This window comes from Lactuca serriola, chromosome 8 (genome assembly GCF_051521515.1).
Source record: "Lactuca serriola cultivar US96UC23 chromosome 8, Lser_US96UC23_V15, whole genome shotgun sequence".
NCBI classification, from domain to species: domain Eukaryota; kingdom Viridiplantae; phylum Streptophyta; class Magnoliopsida; order Asterales; family Asteraceae; genus Lactuca; species Lactuca serriola.
In genome coordinates this window covers 126,965,327-126,990,126 of record NC_136415.1, presented here as the reverse complement: position 1 = coordinate 126,990,126, position 24,800 = coordinate 126,965,327, and the positions used below count along the sequence as shown (strand labels likewise).

Sequence of the window (24,800 nt, the reverse complement as noted above, 5' to 3'; positions counted from 1 at the left end):
TGTGTTTATAGAAAAATTTTGGAATTAGAAAAATATGGAAAACAATGATTATCAGTTTTCCAAAATTTTCCAACTTGTTTGTAATTTTAGAAAACGGAAAATTTTCATTTTCCGTGAAAAATTTAGAAAAATAGACGAACTAAACGCGTTTTCAAAATTCTCATTTTTCTTGGAAAAATTTTCCGGAAAACGGCTCATTTTTCCACAACTAAACGCACCCTTAGTTTTTGGTTATTTTGTGATTAATGAATTAGGTTAACTTTGTAATTTTCTCTAATTTAAATAAATAGATTTTTTTTCATAATAAAGATAACTTTAACAAAATATTAAAACAAACATCAAATTTCAATTAATCAATTAAATATCACTATTTAAAAAAGAATTATAAAAAAATAACCCTGTTATGCTGTAATTAATTATAAGCTAAGTTGAATAGTTATGAATGTTTTATCTCTATCATGTTAGTTTGAGAATAATACAGTATAAATATAGATATAAATTTTAAGATAGAAGTAAGATCTGTCCCAAATTATTATATGATAATTTGTTCACAACCCTATCAAATTCAAACTCCCAAATTTCCAGATTTTGTCCTTTTTTTTTTGTTATCTTTTCATTCATTTCTGCCCTTTTGAGCTATCAGTCTAAAAATTACATAAATGTTGAATATTCACAATTCACAACCATCACAATCAGATCCCAATCACATAAAGAATAGCTGTACAACAAAGAATTTTACAATTCATGCTCCTTCCTCTCTAAATAAAAATATATCAACTGCATATTTCATTTCATTTCATTTCAAGCTGAAGAATGTTGATCATCACCACCACCTCCACCCTTGAGAAGTGTCATTCTTTGAGATCTTGAATGGCTTTGTCTGTTGTTAATAACATCAATATACGTTCTAAGCCTATATCGATCCGAATTTGTGATAGAAAATGGAGGATTAAGAATCAGTGAAGGTGCTTCCACTAGAAGAAAACTCAACAAACGGACCGCTTTTGAATAAAACACGGCCGCATTTTCAGCAAACCCCATGTATTCATCCACCTACCAAATCCACACACACTTTTGTCAGTACAGGACAAGACAGAACAGGACAGACTCAAACTGACAGACTGGAACTGATGTCAATACGATAAAAATTGCAATTTCTTTGTCCCATCCAAAAATGTGTGACAATTCGTTTCAAATTTAGTCATTCTTCCCCAAGTAATAAATTAGCTCACATTCGAGATGCATAAGCAATAAATTATTTTCTTTTACTCATGTGCATTATTTATATTCGTATTAACAAGTGAACAAAAGACTTACTGCCCCGTGTCTTCCAAAATTAAGGGCAGCCTGAAATATTGTTTCCATTGCATCCGGCATCCCAACATTTCCTGGAAAAGAGAGAAAAATAAATAAAAAACAATATGACAATATATTATTAACTTATCATCATCATAGTATATTTTCTTCAAGATAATCAGATTAACTCGATGGATAAACCAAAAGATCATTTACCAAAGAAAAAAAGGTTCAAATCATCATAAACAAAAGGCATACCAGGCTCTATAACTTTGGTAAGTTCCTCAGCAGTTTCAACTTCACCAAGAAATATTCTCTCAATATGAGAACAAACATCCTCTGGAGACTTTGCATTTTCCAGACATTCATTAATATCAGTATTATCTTGTTCCCTTTTTGAGGTCTTGTTAGAAGTTGAAATATCTAGGCTTGGACTTCCTTTAATAGCTGAAGCAGCCTGTGTGTGACAGATATCCAGTGCTTGCTTCCATATAGCAAGAATCACAAGCTGAATTGAAAACGCCTCAAGTCGATTCCCAGACTCAATCTTTTTTCATAACAAAAAATGAAAACAATCAATAACAGAAAGTAAACTGATTTACACAAAGCATCAAGTTTAAACTGTTTTCCAACACACCTTCTCATTGACCAAGTCAGAGATAGCAGAAGCACAATCATGCAATGACTTGATTCTTGCCATGCTGTCAGTTGATGGTTGTTCTAAAGCATCAATTATATCAACCGATCCATGTGATGTCCCAGAGGGTGCAGAGCATTGACTTTCAAAGCTCCCGGTCAACCGGATTTTACTAGAGGTCCCACCAATAATGGGCAAAGGTGCACTAGGTGTTGAATGAATGTTCACCCTAGAATGTACAGGTGGGCTTCCTGATTTAAATGTTTTTTGGCTCACTTTACTAACACTTGCTACAGATGAAGTATCCCCTAGTGGACCAGATACCAAAACATAATCTTGATCAATCAACTCCAATGAATCCACAACTGTAAAAATCAAGATAAATTCAATAACTTACTTTCATGATGATGTGAAAAAGATGACTAAATTAAGTAATTAACAAAGGAAGTATATGGAAAACATACCTTTGGAACGGATATTTACGGGTCTGGGATCGATTGATGTCAAAGATTCTTTCAGACTCCCTTCTGATGATTTACGATTTCCATGTCCAAATCCATTATTTTCTTGTTTGTGTCTGATGCTACTATACCTTGAAGAAATCTCCATGTCTTTTGAAAAGTTTGTTCTATTAACTTCATTATCTAAAGAAAACCCATATGTAGATCTTAAAGGTGACCTTCGTACCATATCAGGACCATTGGATTCATCATCTAGAGTAAATGGTAAATTGTCTTCTTGTGAATTTTCTTCTTTGTTCTTATAAGCTGGGCTTTTAGGGTAAGAAAACCCATCTGTCATTCTTCGTGGCTTCCTTGAGATTTCATCAGGTTTTGATTGGGTGAAAAATGGGTGTGTAAAGAACTCCTCAAAAGTCAATCTTTCCACTGTCCATCAAAGTAATTAAGTAATTATAATTCTTGGTCAATTGAAATAAAACCATGCTTCTAATTTCTGTTATGAGTCTAAATTATAAATACCTGGATTTTGTCGCAGTAATTTTCGACAGAGGTCAACACACTCGGGACTTAAGTCCTTTACATCTGGAGGAAATTGCAATTCTGTTGATTTCATGATATTTTGAAGCAACTGCGTGTAAGGTGAAAAGAATTATTATTGAAAAAACATTATATCATTGAAACCCAAACATCTGATGGTAATATATAAACCTGAATTTGATTGTTTCCTGTAAATGGTGTTCTCCCAGTTACAAGTTGAAATAGAATGGCACCAACACTCCATAGATCAGCCTGTTTTTCCATTTCTATGTTAATATAGGATATAGATTGAAACAGAATGTAAACTAAAGGATTCCCTGAAATTTAACAGAATGTAGTACCTTGGCATCATACTTATGAAGTTGCATTATTTCTGGTGCCATATAAAGTGGTGAGCCACATAAGGTTTCTGCAAGGCCTCTAGGTTGCAAAGACCTGTAAATACAATAACATGTTACTTTTGTATCTAAGCTTTAAGATATGGCTCATGGTTATATATAAAGATGGAATTACTTTACCTTGCAAAGCCAAAATCTGCAATCTTCAATGTTGAATTGTCTTCATTTGAAGAGAGTAAGAGATTCTGTGGCTTTAGATCTCTATGGATAATTTGATTATCACGAAGGACTTTCAAACCAGCAGCTGTACAAAAAAAAAAAAAAAAAAAAAACAATCAAGTTCAAGCACTCACCAATACTAGTAATTTAAAAAGGAAAAGGAATTTTTTTGGATAGATACCTAATTGCTGCATAAGATGCAAGGATGTTGATTTGGGAATTCTACCTTGACGTCTTTGGATAAACATAGATAGATCACCTCCTTTGCAGTATTCAAGCACAAGATGTATCTTTCCGGGCTCCTAATTCCAGACATATGAGACTTTTATAAGCAATTTGAAAACAGTTATGCGAAACAGAAATCCAATATAACCGGATGCACAGATTGATCAAAATTTGGTTGCAAAGTCAGCACCAAGATTTTCCAATCTACCGATATGGATCGCTATGATGTTAAATGTAGTGATCGTAATAATCCTCACAAGTAAAGGACTCATCCATAGTGACAAAATCAGTTTATGAACCTCAATTTTTTAAAATTAATCACAATGTCAACTAATGAAAAACGGAAAAAGCACTTTAATTTCGTTAAGAGTCATTAAAATATAACAAACATAGCACCTTGATCATCTCGTGCAGTCGAATAATATTAGGATGGTTAATATTACTCAAGATATCAATCTCAGACATGAGACTCTCTTCCAATTTTTTGTTCAATTTTCCGGTGAGAATTTCCTTGATAGCAACTTCGGTTCCATGGACCTTATGCCTCGCGTGCCAGACTACAGAAAATGAACCCGACCCGAGCTGTTTACCGACAACGTAATCCCCAACCGATCGAACTCTGTACGAAGATTGAGCCATCATCCAGCAAGTTAAAACAGCAAAACAAAAAAACCCTAATCTTGTAGCTTCGATTTGAACTAAAGAAGATCAGCTACTGATTTCCGGCGACATCTACGTTTGTAAGATAAAGAGAACAAATTGATTGAATGAATGAATGATTTTGATGAAAATTTGGAAGTTTTTGTCTCATACGATTAAAATGTTAGCATGAGTTTGATCTTCGATTAGATGGAGTAATCGATAAGGTCAAAAAAAAAAAGAGGGTTTTATATAATACGCTGTGTTATGTTTCTTGGAAGGTTTTTCCGCTGGCAAAAGCTATTGTGTGCCGTGTGCGTTGTGCGCATTATCATGGAATTTCAAATCTTTGGTAAATTTGATCGTTAATCATTATCCGAAGAATTAATTGCGTTAAATTTAACTGTATTAATTATTATACAAAAATAATTCAAAGCTACAAAAAAAATTATAATATTGCTTTTAATATTTTACCTAAATAGTTATTATTATTTTTGCCATGGAAACAATTTTTTGTCACCGAGTTCAATTTATCATAAAGATTACAATCTTCAGCACGTTGCGGGTAACCAAGCAAAAAGTTGTGCCGCAATCTTTTTTCGGATGAAAAAACTAATTCTTTTAAAAAACAACATTTATAGATCTTTGAGTCATTTAATATTACTATACATGACCCGTTGGATAAGTTTTAGTCCCCTATCATGTAATGGTTGCTGATATGGACAAATTTATTATATTATCAGGAATGAAGTTTTTTTATAATTAATTATTATTAGAATAAACTAATTAAATTTATTGAAAAAATATTATTAAAAGAAATTAACATTTAGAGAAAATATTCAATTTAGTGGTTAAAGTTATTAAAAAGAGAAAAATTCAATTTGTATCTATTAGGTCAATATTCTTATAATTTTAATATTACATATACGTCATTCTAAAACTATAATATTTACGTTTATGTCCAAATCATATTTTAATTAAAATGAAACTAATATAATCTTAAGAAACTTAACTAAAGACTAAAGTTACAAATTATATACAAAGTTACTAAAATAACATTTTTATATTTAAACCATTTTAATTATATTAATATCGAAAAGTCTCAAATCGTCTTCTCCTTTTCTTCTCTTACGCAAAGTTTCTCTTTTTCTTCACCTCATATGAAAGCATATTTGGATTGGTAATTTTAACAAAATGTTGATGGACACATCGTAGATTGACGTTTTGATGATTTGAGACTAAGATTGGACAGGATGTTACTTGGTAGCTTCAGCAAACATTTAATCTCTAATTCCTGACATCCCAAAAAACATACACTACATGGAAAAAAAAAGTCCAGTTCTAACCTTTATAGCTAACCCTACTTGTAAATTACACCTAACAAGCGATAATCAAACAAGGTTATCAAGATCATCCTTAACCTTGAAACTTTCGTGAGATCAAAAAAAGTAGGAAGTAATCGAACAAGAAGTTGTTTATAATAATTAATGAGTTGTGGGTGAAATTAATTAACCCGCGAGGGAAATCACAAAGGACATTCTTGGCCTTTTTGTAGCAACATGGGAATTTATGATCAACACTCGGTACCATTATGGTAACTTGTTACACATGAGGATTTCATTCATATAGTCGATCAGGATTCTAACTAAACTAGTATGTATACATAGATAACAATGAAACAAAAAGTAAGATGAAAGTACCTTATCAGACGGCATGGTTATCTACATGTGATGTGTGTGTGTGAGAGGGAGAGAGAGAGAGAAAAAAAAAATATGGGGTTAAGAAGATGAAAAATAATCAAACATTGCTACTTATGGATTAATTATGTAGTTTGACAATATAAGAGGTGTCAAAGTCTATGTGTAATCATCAAGAATTGTCAGTATTAAAGAGGATGAAGACAATCGTTGATACTTCACTCAAAATAACACATTTCTTTTTCATAAGATGGGGCATGAGGTTACTTGGTAGCTTGAGCAATATGTGAATAAGATTACGAAATAAGAAGAAACGAAAAGAACAGGAGAAAAATGGCATGTAAGTGAAGAAAATGAGAAAGCGACTTTAAGTTCTTCAATATTAATTGGATTAATTTTAATTAAATGGTTTAAGTTTAATCTTTCATTTAGGAAGGGTATTTTAGTAATATCATATATAATTTTGAATTTTAAATAAGTTTTTTAATGTTATATTAGTTTAATTTAATTGAAATATGAATTTGGATATGGATATAGATATTATAATTTTAGAATGACATGTATGTAATTTTAAAATTTATAAGGACATTGTAATACTTAAAATTTAGAAGGATATGAATGAAATTTTCTCTTAAAAATCACACGACAATAGATTTAATATGTCTACCATATAATTCTAAATTATTACGTTTTGATACCATTGATAAACATTTTTAAGTTTTTTTATTGAATATAATAAAAAAATGTTGCTAACATAAATAAATATTTTTTGAATAAGTTGTTTATTTCAAACTTTTTTGAAAGTGTTTGTAATTTATTAGGAAGTGTTTATTATATGTGAAAACCATATTATATTTTTACCAATTTTTAAACCTAAAAGTCATAAGTAAAGAATTGGGAAGCGCCCAAGACGCCAACAAAGGTTCGTCAATTTTTAAGACTGACCGGCTATTATTGGAGATTTAAAGAAAATTCTTCCTGCATAGCCAAACCCCTCACAACATTAACCCAAAAAGAAATAAAGTTCATTTTGGGAGACCAACAGGGAACAACTTTCTAAAAGCTGAAGGAAATGTTGTGTAATGCGTCGATACTATCCCTTCCAGAATGTAGTGATGACTTCGTAGTATATTGTGATGCTTCACATCAAGGGTTGGGATGTGTATTAAGGTCATAGCATACGCCTCAAGACAACTTAAGGTGCAAGAGAACAACTACACCACCCATGACCTAGAGTTGGGAGCGGTATTTTTTGCCCTGAAAATTTTAGGTCATTACCTTTACGAAACAAAGTGTGTAGTATACACAAATCATAAGAGTCTGCAACATATCTTTGATCAGAAAAAGATCAATATGAGACAAAAAAGATGGTTAGAGTTTCTAAATGACTATGATTGTGAGATTCGTTATTGTTACACCCCCAGCCGGCGGCGAAAATACCGGGCGGTGTAACATCATTCCTTGTATCATAGTTATCAAATATATATTGAACAATACAAAAGAATTATTGTAAACTACGTACCTTTATTGATAATAGAAAGTTATATTAGTTCATCTTATCAAGTTCTTGAAAACACATGCGTTTTGAAAATACGTCAACATAAAGTTGGTGAGTTCACAGGTTTTGACTCTGAGTAAAGATAGTACTTTTTTTCCAAGTTGGAAAAGTATATAATATAGTTTGAAGATATCATTTTGACTCATACTTGTTTCTAACATATAGCATATATATCCTAGGTATAATGGTTTACTTACCAAATAAGTAGTATACCTATAAGTCTCATATATTATGAATATAAGTGTTTGTAATTTCATACAAACGTAGGTTACTACGTATAAATCTTATTTCAATTCTATAGGAGTAAAAATGGTTGCGTATAAATCTTATTTCAATTCTATACAAGTATGTAGTATAGGTATAGTTGTCTACTTAATGACTAAGTAGTATACCTACAAGTTCCTTGTACTTAGAGTATAAGTGTTTGGGAAACTTATACTTAACATTCATACTTGTATATCGACAAAGTATAATGCTTCTAAAGTTGTGCTACCATGAGTCCGTAACTGCGGCTATATGACTTAGTTTCAAACCTCTGGTTATTGTTACAAGGATCACACCTTGTAGTAGTTTCTGCACGCTTCATCGACATCGGAAGGTAGTAAATTAGGCAAGTTCGTCACCCGCCAAATATTAGTTGTAGCTAACAACCATGCGTGGGGTTGTCAACCCGTATCTTATTCATACATGACTTCCTCGCTCGCACGGGATTAGCGGTTACAGGTCAGAGGATTATCCCTAAGATTTCCAATCTTAGTTGATGAATAAGGTAGCTCATGTAGACTTGTCGAGTTCCGTTAGTTCTAGTAGTAAAAGCATACTCGTGTCTAAAACCCTAAGTTATTACACTATGCTTTAAGCATTACTCCTAATATTTATAATACTTAGGCGGTACAACAGCTATCATTTGAGTTAAAACTAGGTTTTATCTTTACATAAAACCAACAATAGCAACATACTTAACAAGTATATATAGAACTCCTGAATATACCTTCAGGGTTATATTAATAACATAATAGGTTTTATCTTGACATAAAACCAACAATAGCAACATACTTAGTAATTACTATATAGAACTTCCGAGTATAACTTCGGAACTATATCGCACATATCATATATATATATATATATATATATATATATATATATATATATATATATATATATATAGAACACCCAAGTATAACTCAGGGTCTACATTAGTATAATATTATGCTAACAAGTTTACGATAGTTGTATGTTTTCAAAATATCAGATTCAAAACAACTATATCCTGGTTAATATAACTATCTATGTTGATACAAATATATTATCATATAGACTTAGTATTAACTTATATATAATATTTAGCATGCGGTTTCCCCCGATAACATTAAAAGTGGGGCCCTGAAACTCACTTTAGTATCGTGCTTTGATAGAATCTAACTAGTAACGGTCAGCACTTCGTGATCGTCGGGCTCGGGATGCAATATGCCTTCAGCAAATGAGAGAAAGGTAAGAAGATTTGGTGTAAAGATGGTTGTGGTCGAATTTTCTATTTATAGGCAGTTTTTGGCTTTCTCACGTCGTGAGTTATGGCAAGAGTCATCATGTAGCCTTCCCAGGTGTTTTCTAGGCTCGATTAGAGTCCGTTTGACTCCTCACGTCGTGAGAATCCTTGCTCACGTTGTGAGCTTTTGAGTTATCTTTCCGTAGACTTCTAGCTTCGAAATGTGGTATTTTAACTCCTCACGTCGTGAGTGCAGTCAGATTAGGGTTTCTGACAGCTGTATCTTTGGAAGGTCGTAACTTTTGTATTCGAACTCCATTTTTGACGTTCTTTATATCCACGCGTATGTAATTACAAGTACTACAAGTCTCTTTTAGACTCCAATAGTTAATTCTAAGTCTATATTAAATTCCTCTTATTTATAGAGATTTATAGTGTTAGGGTTTATCATAACTTCTTCATGCAAAATCAGATTTAGACGTTCTCTATATTTTTGGAATCGTATAGACATATACTTTGAGTTGTATCATAAATTATGAATGAAAGTTCATACTTGTATTAGAATTTATAGTAAGTTTATCACATTACTAGTTTAACAAAATCACATTATATGATTGGCATAATCACATGTGATTGTTATTGACCTATTTTGACTGGTGTTACAGTTATCACCTGGGAAAGGTGATGCACCCCCCGCCAGCCAGCGGCGGAAACATCGGGTGGTGCAAACGTGGGGAAATTGGATCGATGCATAAAAATATATATAGAACATAACGCAAAAATATATCACAAAAATTTCTTTTATTTATGATAGATTGTTTGGGATTACATCGTTTAAAAGTGAAGCACACATCCTAAACATTACTAGAAACGATAAACAAACATAACTAGACTCCATCCAGCTTCCTTGAAAATATCATCCACCTCTCCACGACTATTCTTCACACTCATCTCCCTAAGAATACATGTATTTTGAAAACGTCAACATAATGTTGGTGAGTGCACAAGTTTTTATAGATTTCGGATTTTATTTAGTTGTATTAGTTTAAGAATCCTTTTTCTTTTAGAAAAACATTTCCTAAAATATTTTATCAACCCTAACTTACTATCTTTGTATGATATCAAACATCATATCTTATTATCGTTTATGTTATCTTATTAATCCTAATTTTCTATCTTTGTAGGATATTTAACGATCTAAACGTATTTTATTTACCACTTCAAGGCATCCCTAATGGTAGTTGGATCTCTAAAGTGTTTTTAATGTATTACTTTGAGCCCCCATAATCGACGTTGTTTGACTAATAATTTGACCCCTCCACGACGCTTCATCGGACATCGAATAGCGAATAATAAGAAAGTTATCCTGTCGGGAATCTAGCTAGCAATCGCATGTGGGGTTTTCAATCTCCTTATAGACTTATACATATCTTTCTAATTGTCACAAGATTAACGATTATAGGTACTGGGTAACCCGAACTTAATCCAAGCCTTTTGATGAATATTAACAACTCATTAACACATTAACCTTATGTATTTATTTTTTTTATCTTTTATCTCTTTTATCTTTTATCTTTCATATAACTATCACAATATAAATCGTTTACCTTATATTTGATAATTATAACCTTTTGATCTCATATATATATATATATATATATATATATATATATATACCCTAATTATGGTTATTTGAAAACAAAATATTTAGGCAGAGTAACGATTAGGTACAACGCATATCTCTATATTTGACCAGTATAGCTTCTAGATACTATGTTATCCTAGGGATTTGGTCATTATAACATCTAGGTATTATCTTTTACTCGACTATCGGGTATCATAATTCTTAGGCATAGTATCATAGCTTACAACTAGGCATAGTATCTATAGTTACATTATCCTAAGGCTTTAAGCTTTATAAAACAGTTGATATTTATAGATATAAATATATTTTGATAAAATCATTCGATAAGCATGTATCCCCCCCCCCCCCCCCGATAAAACATGTAAAATAGTAAAATAGGGGTCGTGTATTCACCCTAGTCGCATAAGACCTTTGATGTAAGGTTGAATCGAACTCGGGACTTCGGGGATCGCTCCTAAGGACAGCTACTTCGAGATTGTAGGGAGAGTGAATGAGAGTGGTGTGCAGAAATGGTATGCCTATCCTCTCTGTTTATAATCATGGATTTGGGGTGCACGCGTCGCACGTGATCATCGTGGCTCTATCTAGAGAATGACACATGTCACTTCCCAAGTTAGCCATGTCACTCGCAATCTACTCAAATCCGATGTAAGGTGTGCAGCGTGCAGAGACACGCCCCCTCACGTGCACAAAAAGATTTTGTAAAAATCATAACTTCTTCGTGCGAGCTCCGACCTAAGCCCTCTTTATATCTATGTGATGATCTCAATGGGTACTATAACTTTCCTTTAGGTTGTTTTATCTAGTTTTGACTTTCATTTTTGTGTCTAATGGGGGTAAAAATAAATGATTTTACAAAAATCATCTCTCTCTCATATGGATCCCGTTTTCAGCAAACTTTTCCCTAAAGTTTATATCTTAAGGAGTACTATGAAACTCCTTTTTGCACTTTTATTCAAAACTCAACCAATCTCTAAGCACCATTTTGACGTAATTAATTTTAATTTGCGGTTGATCTCTATTTTTATAAAATCCATAACTCTTTCCTTTAGATTCGGATTTTTACGAATCTTATATCCTTGAGATCATGTTAACGGATACTTTCTAAGTATGTTAACCAGTTCAGGAAACGGTACAACTTTTTGGACACTAATTTTTTAGCCTAATGGACGTTTTAACCAATAAATGTAATTGCACATTTGACTTTTATTATCTCAAAATCAAATATTACAATACTAAGCTATTACATCTATTTTTCTACTCTTTCCTAATGGTGATCAGCGACTGAAACCTCTTGGTTGTCACATTCTCCCCATGTTTAGGAAATTTTGTCCTGAAATTTTATCTTGTCGTTAGGCTTCCTTCGAACAAGTGAGGGTACTTGTTCTTCATTTGATCCTCTCGTTCCCATGTGTAATCTAGTCCTCGCTTAGAGTTTCGTCGTACCTCGACAATGGGAATCTTACTCTGCTTGAGTCGTTTGACCTCTCTATCCATTATTTCGACTGGCTCTTCGATGAAGTTCAGTTCAGAGTTAATCTGAATTTCATCAAGTGCAATGACAAACGTATCATCGGAAAGACACTTTTTAAGATTAGACACATGGAAGACGTCATGCACTTTATTAAGCTCTTGGGGTAACCTAAGTCCGTAGGAAATTGTACTATGTACCTCGGATTTACTTTACCCCGTTTTCTACACCTTATAACTCCTTTCCAAGAAGATACTTTGAGCATCACACTATTTCTGACTTGGAATTCTAGGGGTTTACACCTTTCATTGGCGTAGCTCTTCTGACGGTAATGTGCTGCTTTCATGTATTCTCGAACCTGCACTATCTTTCCAGTCGTCTCGTGGATAATCTATGGGCCTGTTCGTAGGGTATCCCCTGCGAATTTCTTGGCCAGTTGGGTATCGCCAACTTCTATCCAGCAAATGGGAGATCAACATTTTCAGCCATATAGTGCTTCGAACGGTGCTGCTTTGATGCTCATGTAATAACTACTATTGTATGAGAACTCAACTAGAGGAAGGTGAGTATCCCATGTACTTCGAAAATATATCACACATGCTCTTAGCATGTCTTCCATCGTTTGTATGGTCCTTTCACTTTGGGCATCAGTTTGTGGATGATAGGTTGTACTCATATCCAAGCGTGTACCAAGGGATTTTTTCAAACTTTGCTAGAAGCAAGTATCATATTTTGGATATCATTTGACATCGAGTCTTATGATAAATGAAAATCTTGTTTATCAAGATAAATGATGAAGACATCACTTGGTGATGAGAATATTTTTGTAATTAGTTTGCACTAATGGATCATTCAGATTAACCACAATACATGGTAAGACCGACTTCGTATAGTCGTGAGTCTGGAACCTTTCAGGTGTTTAGAGCTCTCATAAAGTGAAGTTAAGAATCAACCAGGCAACAGGATGAGACACTCATAGTGAGCATTTCAGCCTAAAACTTTATCAATCGTCTAAGGAATTATGAAAGAGTTTCATGAGCTATCTCCACCCAGAACACTGCCACTATGAGTGTTAGTTGGATAGTGAGACAAATCATTCATTGATTTTGTACTAGATGAGTCACACTATTCTTACTAACAATTCATGGATTGTACCATGAATAGTCTTACGAGAAGTCTTTTGGTCTTGTACCAACTGAGAAACTTCATGAAACACTCTATGAGATATGAAGTAGGATTCACTCCTTGCTTGTATATATGGAAATCTACAATTATGAGGCTTACGCTCATCATGAAGCGCTCGACAATCTAGAAATTAGAATAGAGATGTGTTATCTTGTTAGAGAACCCATCAATCATTTTGTATAGTTGTTTAACAACCTTTTTTAGAACAAAGTGTATGTCACTCGAAGGGCAGTTTTCCAAGAAAGGGAGCCAATATCCAAAAGGGCTAGTGGGAGCCATATTGATCTTGATAAGATTCAAGAGTCAACCAACAAAGAACCTAAAGTTAGACATAGCATTCAATTCGGTATTGAAAGAGCTATTGAGGAAACTGACATATTTCCACTTTTTCCTTATAGATCTGATCATGGAAACCATACACCTAGTTATTACTAAGGTATACGAGTCACTGGTAAATAGCAATCAGAGTTACCAGCTATTAGAAGCTATGGTAGGCCCAAAAGGCTACAAAATGAAAGGAAGACATGGAAAGTGAGATTCGGTCCATGTATGTTGAAACTTGGTAGATCAAGCACTTGGCCTTAATAATTAGGTGTAAGTGGATCTTCAAGAAGAGCCAGGCATGGATAGGAACAAACACGTAATCAAACCAATATATGTTATGAAGGATGTGTAAGCTTAATAAGTTTATTTATGTACCTAAATAATCATCTCGCAAGTAGGATCGATATTTAAATGAGAAGCTTCAAGGAGTTTGAAATTTGAGTGTTGGAGCATGAAAATGATCTACAATGATGATTGTTTATTTGGTTAGGGGATTATCCCTAGCCATGAGTGGTTTTCATGTAACATTTGCATCTCTCTATCTATTCATTATCAGTTGACTCACATATTATGTTCTTCACTGTTCATATGATTATCTTCTTGATAATATTATTTTTCACCAATGCAATCGAAAAAATTGGTTCCTACAAGTGGTATCAAAGCGAAACCTTGAAGATCTCACGATTAGTTCAAGGGAATGTTCATGATTGGTTTATTATCTTGAAGATTTTCTTCATTCTTGAAGCATTTCTCAGCTTTCGCAACTGAAAATCTCCTGTGAATTATTTATTGTTTTGTTGGTGATGTTGCTAGAAAAATAAATATTTTGTTGACATTGTTCATGCATTTTGCTGCTGTTAAATATGAGTTTATGAAGAAAAATATTTTTTGTTGAAGAATATGAAGTTCCTTTTAAAAAGGTGGTGTTTGATCTTGTTATCCCATGCAAAGAGGTGCTTAGAAAAAGACAAAAATATGGTTGCGAGATAAAAGATTCTATCAGAGGTTGTGATTTCAGAATTTGTGAACTTTTAGTGTGTTTTGGACTTTGATTTCAGAGTATACAAGGTGCTCAAGCATGTGGTACAATTTGTTTATGCATGCATATTTAAATTGTGGGTCATTAGAACATTAAATGCTTGTTTGATGATGGAAAACATTTATTGTCCTATTGGTTGACTTCTACATGTGAGAAATATGGGGATGCAACAACTTATGAAATTTTCAGTATTTTATCACTTTGCATTTAATGCTCTAACATCTACTATTGACTTGTGACAAAATCATCATGTCTGAAGATGCCTCCTATGTCGAAACTTCTCATATCCAATGCCCTCACCTCACTTTGGACAACACTTCATATTTAATCTATATTCCGATATTAACACCTCGTTGTCTGAGGATACACTCTTTATCTGAGACACTTAGCTTCCGGAGTACACGCCTCGCACCCCATCTCAGATTGATCCTCTTGAGGACTTCGCCTTCCGAGACCCACTGCCATTCCGAACCATCCGTCTCGGATTCACCCTTCTGAAGACCTGCTCACTTCGCCCATCTCGGTCCAGACATAGGATCCGAGATCTAACTCCAAAATACCCTTCCCTCTGTGGCAAGCACTTCTGACCTTCTCTCTTCGGATCCAATTGACTCGGATTTTTCTGATTCACTTCGGATCCATCTTAAAACCATTTTTTTGTTTACTTCGGACTCATTTGGTCCGAGACCACCTTGTTCATTATTTTTTAAATTTTTTTCATTTAAAACCATTTATTTTATTTAACACCCATTATTTTTTTTTAAAACCAATTATTTTATTTTATCCAATTTTTTTTTAAAACCAATTATTTTTTTTAACACCAATTTTAACCTCATGGTTCATGACTTCATTCTTCTTGTTGATTATAAGTGAAGACACAATTGGTTCAGAGATTTTTATTTGTGCGTTCTTTCTCTTTCCGAGCAACTCGCATTTGCAGCCTTAGATTTTTATGCTTCAAAGATTCGTATCCACGATTTTCTTTCCGAAACTTGTTTGATCAACAACATTTTCCGAGGTTTGGATCTTTTCCAAGTATCACATTTTACTTCCTTCGGACTAGTTGTAAGGGCTAGAATGTTGTAATAGTCGGAGGGTCAGTTTGATTGTTACGAAGTATCTGTTGTCTTCGTATATATAGGTCTTCGGATGTATTGTTATTTTACTAAGGCATTATAAAGTCAAGTATTAACTCTTAGTCCTTAGTATTGTTATGCTTTTGTTCTCCTATAAATAGGGGTCTGTAATAGTGATCAAACGGGTCTAGAACAGAGATTTACAGTTTAGTCATTGTATTCTGTAAACTGAAAAGCATAATATGAGCTGATCAAATATTCTATTTACTTCTCTGTTCTTCTTTTGAAATCATTTACTCAATTCATACTCGAATTACATTCAAACTCGATTCCAAATCTCATTAATTGGTATCAGAGCAGGAATCCTTTCTGTGATATGATTTTCATACGTTCAAAAAGATTTTTGAATCTATTGTTTGATTCAAAAAGTTTCCGTTCTTTTTATATGTGAAAATTCTTCTTGATCTAGGTCTAGGATCTGATTCTGCGAATATTTTTGTGAATCGGTTGTTCGTAGTGTGATTCTAATCTGAAATATACAATTTGATTTCAAATTCTCAAAGTTTTCATATTATTGTTGAAGTTTTGTTCCGTACAACAATGGCGTCATTCAATCTTAACTCAATGACATCATTTTCTCATTTACTTGGATCATCCACAAAGATTCTGATGCTAATTCCAGAATATTACGATCAGTGGGCAGATCGTATGCAAGACTACTTGAACGGACTGGATGAGGATTTATGGAATTGCATTTCTGGTGAAATAAATCCACCTGCAACAGTTCAGTCAATCGGTGCATCTTCAAGCAGTTCAGAGGTTGAAAATCAATCCAATCGTTTAAAACAACTGGAGAAGAAATGCATGAGGGAATTAAGAGGTGCTTTGCCTCCTGTTGTGTACAATTATGTCAGGACATGTACAACAGCTAAAGAAATCTGGAACAATCTCAAAGACAAATTTCAAGGCAGTGAAAAGACAAAGATCACATCTGTGAAACAATGTCTAGTGGAACTCAAGGATTTCAAACAGAAGGAATCTGAATCCATTGAAGTTTACTATGATCGATTCAACGAGTTAATCTACCGTTGTAATCGTTATGGTATCATAAGGTCATCAATGGAGTTCAACTTGATTTTTGTAATGGGACTTCGAAAGGAATGGAGAAGTGTAAGTATGATGGTGAAAAATCAGCAGAGTTTTGACACTTCGACATTAAATGACTTGTACAATCAGTTGAAATCTCATGAAAATGAGGTTAATGAAATAGCTGAGGAAACAATGGCAAGTCTTGGTGGACCATTGGCACTCATTTCGAAGGGTTCAGAAAGAGAAAGTTAAAAATTAAAGTCTGATGAAGAAGAAGGTTTTCTGATGAATTCTGATGATGAGGCTGTTGCATTTTACTCAAACAATCGAGTAAAGAAATTTTTTAAGAAACCTTTTAATACAAAGAACAAGTCATCGGATTCGAAGGGTAATTTTGAAAACAAAAACAGAGTGGATGAAAAGCTAAAAGAAGTAAAGAAGGATTCGAAGAGCGAAATGGAGAAAATGGAAAAGATGTTAAAAGGTGATAGGGGGATTAATTGTCATTATTGCAATGGTGCTAATCACTTGGCAGTAGATTGCTTATTAAGAAAGAAGGAAGAAAAGAAAAATAAAACAAAGGATGAAGCTTATTATACAGAGAAGCTGGAGGAAGTGAAGTTAAAGGCAAAGAATTTGTCTCTGGTAGCTCATGGAGAAACTGAATCAGATGGTACATATCAAATATGGTCTTCAGGTTCTGACGATGAAGAGATGAAAAATCCATCACATGGAGTCATGTTTGCAAAGATGGAAGAGGATTCAGACGAAGAACAGACTTACGAAGTGCGTGGGCAATGCTTCGTATTGAAGTCTACTGACAAGTCACCGATGACAACAAAGGTACGTAATATTCTTGAATCCTTTAATATTCTTGTTTCTGCATATAATTCTGAATTAATATCTTTTGATGAAACTGTTACTTACTTTGATTCAATTGTTGTGTCTGCTAGCAATGAAGCGAAAAAGTTAAGTGATCAATTACTAGAGACAAGAAAGAAGTTAGATTCAAAAGTCACTAGGATTGATTACTTAGAATTGCAAGTATCGAATATTATGGCAGATAGGGAGAATTTGTCAAAAGAAATAAATTTGTTATTAGCTCAAAGAAATATTTTTTGTAATTCTGCAAAAAGACTATATGGAAAATTAACTGAATTACACCATTCAAGTGAGATAAGTAAGGAACAACATAGAAAATTGCTATCATTTTTAGCTTATGACAGAGCTAAGGTAGATAGTATTTCATATGATTGTGAAAAAGAAATTTCTGATTTTAACAAAGTTCCAGATGATAGGTTTAGATATGGAATTGCTAAAGTCGAAGATTGTCTTGATGCTAATGATTTAGTAAACATTGTGAATGAAACCTTAACTAAATCTGAACAGATTCGAATTTTGAAAAAGACTGAGAATTCTACATCTAATTCAGAATCTAATTTCGTTGATATTGAAGATAATTCTGATAATATTAGTGAAATTAGTGATTTAGAGGATGTAGATTGTTCTCAATTGTCGGTAATAAATGTAGCAAATTCTTTTAAAGGGAAAGAAAAATGTGAAGATTTATTGGTAAAAATTGACACTGATCAACCTTCAACTTCGAAAGTTTGTGATATGGAATTTGTGGAAATACATGATAGTCAAACAGATGATAGTGATAATGAGGAAGAAAGTACAAATTCGAAGACAAATAAAAGTTCGAAAGAAGTTGAAATTCCTCGAGTGGTTGTTGATCAAGTTTATATGGATTCACAAGAGTTTGAGCAAATTCTTAGTGAAGAAGGTGCTCATTATCTTGAAACGAATATTGTGGTTTATCCAATCTTCAAATGCACTGATGATATTGTATTCCCAAACCAAATCTTCGTAACAACAGGTAATGTTGAAAATATTAAGCCTGAATTCAAAAATTTGGTAGAGGAAGACAATAAGAAAACTTCTGATGAGGGTTTCTTTTCGAATCAAAGCACAGTTGAAAACAATCTAACAAAGAATTCATATATCTTTCAACGTCAAAAACCAAAACGAATATGGGTTGAAAAGTCGAAACTTGAAAAGAAGATAGTTAACACAATTCGAAAGAAGTTGAAATTCCTCGAGTGGTTGTTGATCAAGTTTATATGGATTCACAAGAGTTTGAGCAAATTCTTAGTGAAGAAGGTGCTCATTATCTTGAAACGAATATTGTGGTTTATCCAATCTTCAAATGCACTGATGATATTGTATTCCCAAACCAAATCTTCGTAACAACAGGTAATGTTGAAAATATTAAGCCTGAATTCAAAAATTTGGTAGAGGAAGACAATAAGAAAACTTCTGATGAGGGTTTCTTTTCGAATCAAAGCACAGTTGAAAACAATCTAACAAAGAATTCATATATCTTTCAACGTCAAAAACCAAAACGAATATGGGTTGAAAAGTCGAAACTTGAAAAGAAGATAGTTAACACAACTGAAAATGTGTTCACAAAGCACGACAATGTTAAACCAGAAATTAAAGAAGTCAACAAAGCTATAAAATTAAATTCAAAAGAGTTTAAAGCACAAGTTGAAAAATTCTCAAAAGAAAATAATATTTCTAAACGTCAAGCAAGAACAACAATTTTTTGGCAAACTATTGAGTCATTAAATAAGAAATCATTAAATTTTTCAAAAGGAGGAAAAGTTTTTAGAGGAAAATCAAAGACTCGAAATTTTGAAAAGAAAAATACTTCATTTTCAAATATTCAAACAAAATTTTCTAAAGAAACAAAAACAATACTTCCAAGAAAAAGTTTTCAGAAAAAGGTTGAAAAACAGATTTCAAAATCACAATTCAATACGTCTTATCATGAATCATATCTTTTAAAACCAAAAGTGGATTATGTTCCAAGTTCAGCAAAATGTTATAATCCTTCGAAGAAACAAGCTGACAAAGTATCATATGCGAAGGGTATAACAACTAAAAGAAATATTGATCATTGGTTGGAAGGAAAGGGAAAAATGTATCAATCAAGTAAGTTTTCAAAAGAACAGATACATGAGGCGTATGACAAGTATGCAAATCCTTCAATGAATGGCAGTTCATCATCCAAGGAATCCAACATTACAGTTAAAGCCTGGAAACCAGTCACAAAAGCGAAAAGTGACATATCACAAACTCAACATGCAAAGGGGAATATCAATGAAAATTTGAAAACAATAAAAACTCATATATCTAACCCTTTGAATGAAAATGTTAAATTTGTTGACAGTTTCAAAACAAGAGTTTGTGATTGGGTTAATGGTTGTACTTTACAATTGAAAAAGACATCTAATATGAATGGACCCAACAAGTTTTGGGTACCTAAATTTTTTCAATAATTGCAGGTACTTTGTGACGAGCAATATGATAACAAGTGGTATATTGATAGTGGTTGCTCACGTCACATGACTGGGAAGAAGGAAAACTTACGTGATTTTCGAAGTCTAGAGAATGGTGGAGTGGTTAAGTTTGGCAATAATCACAAGTGCAAAGTCAAAGGTTATGGAAAGATAACGAATGGAACATTCACTGTCAATCGAGTTGCATTTGTCGAAGGCTTACAACATAATTTGATAAGTGTTTCACAACTTGTTGTGGGTACTGGAAATCAAGTTCTTTTTAATGAAGAAGGCAGTGTTATTTCGAATGTTGAGACAAATGAAGTTTTACTCAAGTCAAAATGGAAAGGTGATATGTTTACATTGGATATAGTTCCCATTGTTGGCAAACCTATTGTGTGTTTACTTTCGAAGGTTGTTGCCGATATTAGCTGGTTATAGCACAGGAGTTTGTGTGCAGCATGCGAACTAGGAAAACAACACAAACAAGGTCATCCAATCACAATAGATTCGAAGATTGTTGAACCCCTCGAACTTTTGCATATTGATTTATGTGGTCCTTCAACAGTTGCTACTCTTAAAAAGAAAAGGTACATTCTAGTAATTGTAGATGATTTTTCAAGATTTACGTGGGTTTATTTTCTCAGGTTAAAATCTGAAGTTTCACAAATGATGATTGATTTTATCAAGAAAATGGAAATTTCGTTGAAGAAGCCAGTTCGAAAAATTAAAAGTGATCATGGAACTGAATTCAAAAATCGGGTTTTACATTCATTTTTGGTGGAAAAAGGCATTTCGCATAATTTTTTATCTCCATATACGCCACAACAAAATGGTGTAGTTGAACGAAGAAATCGATCATTATGCGAAGCTGCAAGAACAATGTTGGCATATTCAAATTTACCTCAATATCTTTGGGCCGAAGCTGTTTCAACTGCTTGTTTTACTCAGAATAGATCATTCATTCATAGACGGTTTAATGCTACTCCTTATGAAATCATCAATAATCGAAAACCTAATGTCAAACTTTTTCATGTTTTTGGATGCAGGTGTTTCATAATGAATCTTAAGGATAATCTTTCGAAGTTTCAAACAAAAGCTGATGAAGGAATTTCCTTGGGATATTCACATAATTCTATTGCTTATAGAGTGTTAAATAAGCGAACTCGCAAAGTGGAAGAAACATTCAATTTGACATTTGATGATAATTACATTAAAAAGACTAATCATCAATTTGCAAATTATCCTATTTTGCAAAATTCTTTGAATGAAAATGAACCAATTGAAATGGATGATGCTAATTATGAATCGATTTTTGGTACTTCAGATCAAGCAATTGATGCAGAGAGAAATGTGAAAGATAATCAACAATCAGAAAATTTGAAGCTTGATAATGACTCAATTTCGTGTTCGAATCAAAACACAAATGCAATATATGGTGGTCCAATGGAGGGGGAGCACTTGGATTCGAACAGTTTTGTTGAAGGGGAGCATTCTTACGAAGCAGATGCAATGTCAACCAATGTTAATGTTGAGGGGGAGCCAATCATCGAAGCGGAGCCAATAATCGAGGGGGAGTCAATCATTGAGGGGGAGCCCATACTTGAGAAGGATCTAATTCTTGAAGAAGAACATTTTGATGATGCTGAGGATGCATGTTTAATAAATGGATCAGAAAATGATGCTATGTTTGAAGATGCACCTTTGGATTTTGATCGTGATTATCCACCATTAGATAAATGGACAAGAAATCATCCAAAAGAACAAATTCTTGGAGATCTACAAGCGGGAGTATTGACAAGGGCTCAACTTCATGCAAGAAATGAGGTATTAAATACTCACCAAGAGTTATGCATGTTTAATGTTTTTATTTCCAAAATCGAACCAAAGACAGTTAAGGTTGCAATGGAACATTCTGATTGGGTTGTTGCTATGCAAGCTGAATTGTCTGAATTTGAAAGAAACAAGGTTTGGAGATTAATTCCTAAACCTGTTGATGTTTCAATTGTTGGACTTAAATGGATTTTTAAAAAACAAAACTGACAAAGATGGAAACATTATTCGAAATAAGGCCAGACTTGTTGTTAAAGGATATTCTCAACAAGAAGGAATTGATTATGAAGAAACATTTGCCCCTGTCGTGAGACTCGAGGCTGTTCGTATTTTTCTGGCTTATGCAGCTCATAAAGATTTCGACGTTTATCAAATGGATGTCAAATGTGCATTCTTAAACGGTGAACTCGAAGAAACGGTTTATGTTGAACAACCACCAGGTTTTATAAATAACGAACATCCTGATCATGTTTATATTTTAGATAAAGCTGTGTATGGGTTGAAACAAGCACCACGAGCATGGTATGCAACATTAACATAATTTTTGAAACAATCTAAATTTAAACAAGGATCAGCTGATCCCACTTTATTTCGAAAGAAAGTTGGGATTCATCTGATGCTTGTTCAAATTTATGCTGATGATATAATTTTTGGCTCTACTGACCCTGCTTTATCTAAAGAATTTGAAGATTTGATGAAAAGCAAATTCGAAATCAGTATGATGGGCAAAATCAATAATTTTTTGGGTTTGAATATACGTCAAAACAGAAAAGGCATCTTCATTAATCAGGAGAAATATACGAAGAATTTGTTAGAAAAGTTTGGAATGACGAATAGCACAAGGTTACGAATACCAATGGCAACGGGCATAAAGCTAACTTCTTCGTTAGATAAATCTGCTATTGATATCACTCTGTATAGAAGCATGATAGGGTCTTTATTGTACTTAACTGCAAGTCGACCTGATATTATGTTTTATGTTTGTAATTGTGCAAGGTATCAATCGAATCCACGTGAACCACATCTAACAGCAGTGAAGAATATTTTTCGATATTTGAAAGGCACTACTTCGTTAGGTTTGTGGTATCCTTCGAAAACAGAGTTCTTTGTACAAGCTTATTCAGATGCGGATCTTGGAGGATGCAGTCTTGATCTAAAAAGCACAACTGGTGGATGTCAATTACTAGATGGAAAATTGGTCAGTTGGCAATCGAAGAAGAACACATGTGTTTCGATATCTACGACCGAGGTTGAATATGTTGCTGCAGCTACGTGTACATCACAAATTATTTGGATTCAAAGTCAATTACGTGATTATGCTATAAATATGAAAAAGATTCCTTTATATTGTGATTCACAAAGTGCAATAAGAATTTGTCATAATCCTGTGCACCATTCGAAGACTAAGCACATTGATCTCAGATATCATTTCATAAAAGATCATGTGGAAGAAGGGAATATTGAAGTTCATTTTGTGAAAACAATGGAACAATTGGCAGATATTTTTACAAAGGCATTGGATGAAAAATCATTTCTTCGTATCTTAGAAGGATTGGGTATGATTGATGGAAATTCACTTACATGTGATAAAAGCGAAGAGTGATGGGTCTGAATGATTTGGTGAACTGACGGACAGGGTGATTAAGTGTTAAGAAGTTACTGTTCATGGTCAACGCTTCGAATGGTTCGCATTCGTATGATTTATTCAATGTTGCAGTTCATATTCAGAGACTAATGTTCCAAGTCAACGGTTCGGATGCTTCGTGTTCGTATGTTTAGAAGATAATACATATCTCAACTAAGGTTAGAATTCTCGTTTTTTTTTATTATTATTTTCTTCGCTTTCGAAAAACCTGAAAAATCAAAAATATTTTCTTTTGATTAATTTGTTTTGAAAAATTAAAAATCCAAAAAGATTTTATTGTGTTCTGTTATTTTTTTTTTTTGAAAAATTAAAAATTCAAAAAGATTTTATTTTGTTTTGTTATTTTTTTGAAAAAAAAAATCACAAAAATATTTTTGTTCTCTTTGGTTTTTAAAACATTGTGTATTGGGAGTTTAGTCAAGAGAAAAATGCGAAGAGCTCATATTTGTGTCTTCTATGGGAAGGTATGATTTCGATAAATTGTGTACTAGTTAGGACGTCCCTAGAAGCATGTTGCCGCATGTTGCCTCAAGCCTCATATGACTCTATGTGTGGGAAATGAAAGCCTTGATGAAATTATCTCATGAAAATTTCTTCCCAACAAGGCTTGTATTCGCATAAGTCAACAGAGCTACCTTACTCTTCTCAAATGAGTTAAGAGTTTTTTGTTTTGTCCATTATAACAGAGGTACATTTCGATTCTTATCCAATCTTTTTATACCAAACAATTCTTTTAATCCAAATTTTTGAAGAGATTTGTCCTTGAGGTATTTGATCAAACCAATCAAAACCTAGACAAATCACAAGTATGTGTTTATGATCTAACATCATGAGTCCGTGATGGAGGTGAAACCCAAATATCATAAACCTTAAGAAATTGACGGGGAACTATGTTCCAGAACTTATGAAACATTTGTTTCAGTACCTTCTATACTCAAAATCATATTCATTTTTTTGAGTGATCTTAATCAAACATTCGAAACCTACGATGTTTGTTCCCAACAAGATCCAGCATAAAATTTTTTTGTATGAATATGATTTCTGTGTGAGTAT

At 33.2% G+C, this 24,800-nt stretch overlaps 1 protein-coding gene across 1 annotated transcript; it reads right to left on the bottom strand.

Moving 5' to 3' along the window:
- Window positions 1-676: 676 nt before the first annotated feature.
- On the bottom strand, window positions 677-4,648 carry LOC145066344 (serine/threonine-protein kinase ATG1c-like). The gene is made up of 11 exons (XM_079013575.1): window positions 4,110-4,648; window positions 3,670-3,790; window positions 3,450-3,573; window positions 3,273-3,366; window positions 3,103-3,183; window positions 2,914-3,022; window positions 2,398-2,820; window positions 1,934-2,298; window positions 1,555-1,843; window positions 1,318-1,388; window positions 677-1,053 (listed from the first exon to the last, which is right to left on the bottom strand). Exons 1-11 carry the CDS (start codon window positions 4,353-4,355, stop codon window positions 802-804), a joined length of 2,175 nt encoding a protein of 724 aa, XP_078869701.1. The 5' UTR covers window positions 4,356-4,648; the 3' UTR covers window positions 677-801.
- Window positions 4,649-24,800: the final 20,152 nt, after the last annotated feature.

Excerpts from the sequence above, each read along its gene's own strand:
- LOC145066344 (XM_079013575.1), bottom strand. The coding sequence starts at position 4,355 with ATGATGGCTCAATCTTCGTACAGAGTTCGATCGGTTGGGGATTACGTT. Across the intron at positions 3,574-3,669 it reads GCATCTTATGCAGCAATTAG|CTGCTGGTTTGAAAGTCCTT; the intron begins GTATCTATCCAA and ends TTTTTTGTACAG. Across the intron at positions 1,389-1,554 it reads TACCAAAGTTATAGAGCCTG|GAAATGTTGGGATGCCGGAT; the intron begins GTATGCCTTTTG and ends TCTCTTTTCCAG.